The sequence below is a fragment of the Mixophyes fleayi genome, chromosome 3, assembly GCF_038048845.1.
Source record: "Mixophyes fleayi isolate aMixFle1 chromosome 3, aMixFle1.hap1, whole genome shotgun sequence".
Classification (NCBI taxonomy): domain Eukaryota; kingdom Metazoa; phylum Chordata; class Amphibia; order Anura; family Limnodynastidae; genus Mixophyes; species Mixophyes fleayi.
The window spans coordinates 313,679,282-313,687,643 of NC_134404.1; the positions used below are offsets into that span (position 1 = coordinate 313,679,282).

General features: G+C 38.7%; 1 protein-coding gene across 1 annotated transcript; it reads left to right on the top strand.

The window, feature by feature from the left end:
* Positions 1–699: 699 nt before the first annotated feature.
* Positions 700–4,268, top strand: LOC142144813 (thrombomodulin-like). Its single transcript, XM_075204019.1, has one exon. The coding sequence runs from the start codon at positions 1,019–1,021 to the stop codon at positions 2,702–2,704; it is 1,686 nt and encodes a 561-aa protein (XP_075060120.1). The 5' UTR covers positions 700–1,018; the 3' UTR covers positions 2,705–4,268.
* The last annotated feature ends 4,094 nt before the right edge of the window (positions 4,269–8,362 follow it).

Here is an 8,362-nt window from a genome sequence, read left to right on the forward strand (position 1 = left end):
CTGAATGGTATAAATTAACATTCTACCCTTGACACTGATTTCACAGTAGCATTATTTATTGCAGAATCCACATTGTGGAGATTAATCTTTACTATTTTATTTACACTATCCCTAACATCAAAAGTTTGAAGGTACAAAAAAATAGAGCACAACTTTTTAAAAAACAAAAGCACACTTAGATTTCCAGGCAATTGCAGAACAATTACATGATGCTATGATACAGTTTCTAAAATCAACCAGATAGCTCATTAGCGTAATTGCCATGTCAGGCTACAGCAATTGTCTGCTCACGTCTGTTTGCCACACAAGTGAAGGAATTCGCATTCTGGGCACGCATTTCTCACAAGCAGACTGATTTGCATCATAATTCCTACAAGCGTTCTTCTGATGTTAATGGAGCCTTACTCACAGGCGAAGAGAAAGTTTGAACTTCTTTGGCGATATATGTTTAATTCAGCGATGTTGTTTATTTAAGGGAAAATAAAATCCATAAATGTATTTTGTGTCGAGTTTAGGAAAAGTTGAATAAGGTAACAAAAAAAAATCTAAAACAAACGTCACCATATGACAATAAAATAAATAAACACAATGTCTCCCAGAAGAGGATCAGTAGGAGATTCACCGCCCATCCACACCCTCCCCAAACCCCCCTCCCATCACATTATGCACTTTCACTGATTATGATTTACTAGGACTTCCAGATACTGCAAATGAACCGTGTCCTGGTCACAGCATAGCAAGTTGTGCAGCAATCTGTGAGTGTTACAAGCAAATCATCATCCCAAGCGGCTCCAGCCCTTCCTTCCAGGCACTTCCTTCCTTCCTCTCTTCTACTGGGCTGCAGGGAGGGCTGGCTGGGAGCATATAAAGTTGGGCACAAACTTTGAGACATGACACAGACCTCAGTGTGCGGACACATGAGGACTTCTGGCTGGGACACTTGCACTTTCCTAACTACCAGTCGCCCATCTGCCTGACTGCCAGCACCGTGCGCTGCTCTTTAGCTGAAGACACAGACATGATGCTGCTTTTCCACATTATCTGCGGAGTGTTCGTCTCAGCGCAGTTGGTGCATCTGGCTCCATTGGATGAGCTGACATCGGAGTTTGTGTGCCTAGAACAGGCCTGTTACTCTATATCATGGACGAGTAAACGCCATACTAAGGCAAAGAAAGCCTGCAGTGACATACAAGGGAACTTGATGACAGTGAAAAACTCCGTACAAGCCGACGCAATCGCTTTACTTATGGCCAAGGTGATGAACGACAACGCTACAGTGTGGATAGGACTGGAACAACCTTATAAGAACAGATGTACAGATGCCCTGCAGCCTCTAAGAGGATTTACCTGGGTAACAGGTGATCGTCACACTGACTATAGTAACTGGAAGACTGACGAACAGAAATGCGGTGTGCTCTGCGTCACTGTGCGCAAAGATGGGACCTGGGAAGAAACTGATTGTAACTACAAAGCTGACGGCTACTTGTGCGAGTTAAGTTATTCCGCTTCTTGTAAACCACTTGTTTTACCTACAGACTACAATGTCACTTATTATCACACATACCTTGGACTTGGTAATAGTGGGGGACCTGTTTTCCCACCTGACACCAATGTAGACATAGCCACATTCCAAGATCCTTTGTTTTGCGCAGATAAAGGTAATGGGAATGGGGTTTGGAGCAGTAATACCGCTGGAGCATGGGATTGCGCGGTTGAGAATGGGGGCTGTAATCCTGAATGTATGGAAATATCTGGTACCCCACAGTGTATGTGCCCCTCGGGATCAGAACTCAAAGAAGATTTTAGGACCTGTTCCACTTCGTGTGATCCCAACCCTTGTAGCCAGCTCTGTGTCCCATTTCCAGACCCACCTGGCTTTTTCTGTATGTGTTCTGAGGGCTATAACCTTACAGACGATGGGAGAACATGTGAAGATATTGATGACTGTGCAGTCAACCCCAATATCTGTGAGAACCATTGCACCAACACGATCGGCAGCTTTGTCTGCAGCTGCAAACCTGGCTTTGAGATGGTTGACGAGGAGTGTGAGAATCGCGATGACTGTCAATCAGGGTGTCTGGACATTGACGAGTGTAACAGCCCAACAAACCTATGTGAGCATAGCTGTGAAAATTCCCCGGGGGATTACAGATGTGTTTGTGATGAAGGATTTGTCATTGATGAAAAGAATTCCAATAAATGCAAACGGTTCTGCAACACATCTTTTTGCGAGGCTGATTGCGATGTAAATATCAAAGACAAGTGTCAATGTCCAGATGGTTATATATTGGATGAAGATGACGCAGGTAACCCCATTTGTACTGATGTGGACGAGTGTGATAATACCCCTTGTGACGGGATGTGCATCAATTCGTTTGGCTCATATCAGTGTATCTGCCCAGAGGGCTTCACTGTCCACCAAACTACATGTATTCCTTCTGAGGAAGGTTCAGGTGGGACACAAGAACCTACAGAAATCGTGCCATCCACATCTACCCCTCCAGACATCCATAGTCTACAGCCAGCCATGCTGTTAGGGATATGCATTGGAATTATATCCATGTTAACTGTCTTGATAGCAATTCTGTGTCATATGTTGAGGAAGCAAAATTTGGAGCAGCATGCCTTGGACTATAAGTGTAAAAACACTGATATGGATGTAGTACTTCAGCAAGTAAAGACAGAACCTCAGATGAAACTTTAGTGTATAAAATGCCATAGTCTATCCACCCCATCCAGAGTGTACCCCTATCTATACAGGGTTACGGTTATTAAACATAGTCCGGGACTATGACTATCAAGTGGGTACATTGGGGTCAGTGGCTAAACACAGGACACTTACAGGTGGGCAAGTCTGATAGTCCTTTATGCCTTTCCAACGCATGTCACATCACACATGTACTGATTGAATGTGTCTGAACTCTAGCTATTGTGAAACAAAAGTGTAATTATAGATTTCTGTGTAAATAAATTGAGTAAAGTGCAGCTTACAAGCTGAGGTATATGGTACACAAGGTGATTTTGAAATCTAATGAAAGTACTTTTTTTCATCACTAACAACCTCCCAAGAAATGAGAATAACAGAAGAATCTGGAGTTAGGACCAATAGACATCTGCTGTTTGGGAAATCCAGGTTAAATTTCCACAATATAAGGACGGATATATAAATATATGTATGTATGTATATATATATATATATATATATATATATATATATATATATATATATATATATAACTGTACTGAATTTCTTTCTCTCTTAATTTGGTTTATAATCAATAGCATAAATATCCCTCCATTATCTTTATGGAATATTCGGAATTATGGCAAAGTTTCATCAACTTTTATGAAGTCTGTTACTAGAAAGTAAGCCAGGCTATTCATGTTATTTAGATTTAATGATAGTTCTTTTACTAAAACCACTCAAAGGTGTTGCTCTGCACTCAACCATAAGAAGCAACCAGCGACTAGCAATGAATGTCACTTATTTTAGCTTTTATCTATCTTCTGCAAATTATACGATGAAAGCAAACATCCGATTGGTTGCTATGGTTTTAGTGCAGACTTGAACTTTTAAGTCATCTCAGTAAATAACCATCAATGTATATGTATTTGACTTAAAGAGTATATGTTAGCTAATAATAAATCAGTAAGTAGTAACCAGCTAGAACTCTCTATCTCTTAGATCTACTGACCGCTGTAACATTCAGCCAAAGGGGTATATTTACTAAACTGCGGGTTTTAAAAAGTGGAGATGTTGCCTATAGCAACCAATCAGATTCTAGCTGTCATTTTGTAGAATGTACTAAATAAATGAAAGCTAGAATCTGATTGGTTGCTATAGGCAATATCTCCACTTTTCCAAACCCACAGTTTAGTAAATCTAGCCCTAAGTATTATTTTTGTTATTCTTTTAAATATCAGTATTCCAAATAACTATGTTAAAAATGCAAATTTTAACACATACATATGGTAATTTAATTAACTAGCATCCAGGGTAATCGGTGAAGAATGCAATCAATTGACTTGTCAATTCTACCCAGATATATTTTTATACAATTATTACAATGGACATTTGCTGGGATGCACAGAAACGTCTGTGTGTCAAGTCAAGTCAAGTTTGGTTATACTGCACTTACATGTGAATAATTATTTATTTTTGGAGACTTTGTATAGCTATGTACAGTATGTGTGTGTGGTTGTGTAAAATTATATGTGCTTTGAACATTGTGAATATTTCAACTCAATAAATAGTTTGTGATTCTTTATCAAGAAGTATTACTCGTGACGTCTAAAGCAGGTCTGTGTAACATGCGACATACATACATTTACAGCAATGCGTCCTAATTTCAGGAGCCAAGAAATGCGAATTAAACCACAATTTCATCCAAATGTGCACCTCTTTATTCCAGAAGTTATGTGTCGTCATTCTCATTTCCTATTGATACTCAAAAGTTTACCATATATATGTTTCCTACTGTGGTTTTAGTGCTTAACGAGTGCATCTGACTGAACATTGGTCTGTATGATATATATATATATATATATATATATATATATATATATATATATATATATATATATATATTACTGCGGTTAAGAACACAAGCATGTGAACATGAGCAAGCTGCCATTGGAGACAGAGGTCAAGAGGAGTAGCATTGACTGACAGATCTGTGGGGACAAGTTTACTGTTGGAATAAAGTAATTTGTTGCTTTAATGATAAACTCTTCAAAAAAATGCACAGAGGGGAATTCTACAATGTCTCATCAATTATCTGTGAACATAATAGTAATACTAGTTCCTAACGCAAACCTGACATGTCCTTACAGCAGGCTTAAGGGGTAACTACCCACACCAGAGAAGTTTCAGTTGTGGAGTAGAGTGAAGTTGCAGGAGATTATTGTTAATCTAATATGTTCCACCAGATCTGCCTGAGTCTCCCGTCTGCTAAAGTCCTCACTGCTGCCGGCAGTGCTGTCAATCAACAAAGCCCCTCTTTGTGGAATAGCAGCGCATAGCCAGTTTGCAGCAGACTTTGGGGGTCTCCCCAAATGAGGATTAACGCTGCACTCCAGGAAAGTAATGTTTTAGATTAATGTGTAACGTGTTATTAAACCCAAAGCTGTATTTTTTTCAGGTTTGTATGCAATTAGAATTTAAAGCGATAATGAGACTACAACAGGTATTTGTAGATATTGTACAGCGTGATCATCTGCACAGTTTCACTTTTCCTTAGAAAATAAGTTAGACGTTGAATAATACGTGAATATATTGCTGTACTCTCTTCGGTATTCAAAAACACTGATTTGGATAAACAATTAAAGACCATAATGCTACAAACAACTTTTTTATGCTCTTTTACCTGTTTGTAATTTTTTTTTTAAATTGTAGCTAATTGCAACAAAGTAGTTGTGTAAAATGTGGCATATATAACATATTCATTCACACAAAGAAATTAAAACTCTGGAAGCACTTGGATCAGATTGCACCCATCCCCATCTGGTAAAAAGATGTTCAGTAATTAATAGACCACTATATACCATTAGTGTGATTCTCCAAGAGCAGTCCTGGCCAACCTCTGGCTCTGCAGGGGGTATATTTACTAAGCTGGATTTGAAAAAGTAAAGATGTTGCTTATAACAACCAATCATATTCTGGCTATCATTTATTTAGTGCATTCTATAAAATGACAGTTAGAATGTGATTGATTGTTATGAGCAACATCTCCACTTTTTCAAACCCACAGTTTAGTACATACCCCTATGTCTTATTTTTTATAGACTGCCTCATACATGGTTCTGTGCCATAAGACTGACATAAAGCAAATATGGGACATATATTTTTAAAAAAGGAACAAACTCAGAGACAGGATAGTGAGACAGACACAGGGATGCTGACATTTGCTATGGTCAAGTATTTTGAAAATTATAAATTAAAATGGTGTCAAGTTTTGGGCACCACACTGTAAGAAGTTTAGAGAGAAGAACTCTAGAAGATTCACAGGTGGGCAACCTCATTAATAAAGAAAATAAAAGGGGTGTATTATAAAACGATTTTAGAATTGTTTACTTTGGAAAAAATATGTGAAGCATATCAATACAAAGATTTGCCTAATTAACTTTTTGTTCCAAGCACCATAAGAGGACAAAGGGTCAGAAAAGTAAATGATTCCCCAAAAATATATGAAAAGATTCTTTACTTTAAAGGTGATTAGACGGTGGGAATCCTTACTACATAAGGTGCTGTTGCAACAATTCAGCAACATATTTTAGCAATGAATTGGATGCCTTGGTTACAAGAAGTTGTATTGTAGCTATACTTAGTAGAGGACATTATGGGAATGAATGTATCAGATTGACGTTTTGGTACTTAGGAAGGCATTTTGGTTCCCTTGTGAGACTAAACTGGCATTGGCCGAACTGTAGCATTATTATAGGCCACTATTATGGCCTATTGGTATGTTTCTAGGTGTACTTGATATTCAGTTATATAGGTTTCCATAACAAAAGCCTTTACATCTGGGATTGAAGATCTGCAAATATTTAACACTATTAAGTGCTATTGAAACATTGTGTTGCCCTGTCAGACGTACACCCTACCGAGGACCATGGAAGACCATCTGCATATGGCATTTGATAGGCTAATATCAAGTGCCCAATCTGGTATTTGCTTTAGATGCACTTCATTCATTTATCTGTTTCACCTTTGGGCGTTTCCATTCTTTATGCAACTATGTGCAACTTCAAACATTGACAGGAAACATTTCGGCAGCCTCTGGTGACCAAAATAAATAAGCAGTCCATTACTTTCAATTTACTCAATCTATGCATCTTACATGGATATATAAAATCTGTTTCTTTAGTTTTTAAATTTTTTAGCAATTTAATCTTATATTTAGCATGACAGGAAGGCTGAACGACTAGATCATGTATGGCCCAATTAATTGGCCAAATTATTATGGTTGTCTGATGACCACACCCACAGCTGACAGGTTGGGATTGTCAAGTCCAACACATCTGTCTGATGTTTAAACCAGACCGGTATAGTTGTGATGTGGTCAGATAATAAAGTCTACGAAAGCCCCTGACACTGATATCAACAAAACTTTATCTGTCAGTGATGAAAAAGCCCATCTCTGATTAGTCTCAATTCACCTAAGTATGGGGAGCTTATTGAAGCAAGGCTCAATTTACACAGTTGAGGGATCGGGAAAAATGGGAGCACACTCATAGAGGACATGTCCACACAGCATAGGGATCGTGTCCATTGTTCTGATACACTGGACCCCCATTTCCTAAAACCACCAATTCATTGCCATACTGCTGCAGGAATGCATAGCTTATAGGTGTTTAGATAGAATAAATCATCAGCTGTAGGACTTCAGAGGGCTGAAGTAGGTTCTTCAAATGTTTTAAACAATTCAGCCTTTGATGCATACATCTGATGATGATTTGTTCAAAGCTGCAACAGATCTTTGGGAAAGATTTCCTCAGTTTCCTGTCTGCACTTCAGGAGGAAATCTACAGGTCTTCCTCTGTGAAGGACCTTGCACATCTCCTGCTGGTCTATCATCTACTCCTATGCATAGTGTTGTTACTATTCTTAATTCTTCCTGGGACAGGACCAAGATCAGAATGATCCTTCTCAAAGCTAAAACTAACTGAGAATTAGATGCAGAGTATCAAGAGTTAGAAAACTTAATATAGACAAAACAGTGATAACCTTGAATAAATTAAAGCGTGGCGATGTGTTTTCTGAAACACTGTCTTCTTCTAAAGTGTAAAGTTGATTGGGAGTTGGGGAGGTTTGAAGCTGCAAAAGCACAAGCAGGTGAAAAGTAGGGCAATGGGGCAAGGGGGCTTGGGTCTTCGTCCCTCTCCAAAATGAGAAGGGGCCTGTTACTTACAGTTTAAATCATCTACCACACAAACATGGGAAGAACATACACTGCACTGGGTGGAATTATACCCATAATGCTAGCGCTGTGAGGCAACAAAGCTTACCACTGAGCCACCGGGCTCAGCAGTTAGAGGTGAAATAATCCTCACTATTTCAAGTTGAACTAACGCAGTTACATTGAAGTGGAACTAATATACTGATTTTCAATCATGATTTCCTTTTTCCAGTCTGTTTCTAGCTGACTATTGTTCGTTTTTACAGCATTTCACATAAATGTATCAAGCTAATGGTGATGCAAGACTCTAGCTCACCTCGTAAACGGATGGTGGAATGTAATAAATGTGCATATTGCCAGGGGTATGTGCTCTGAGTGGTCTTATCAAGCAGAAGAGCAGAACAAATACTACAAATGCATAGAATTGCCTACATTAGGACACATCAGCCAGATGCATACAGAAA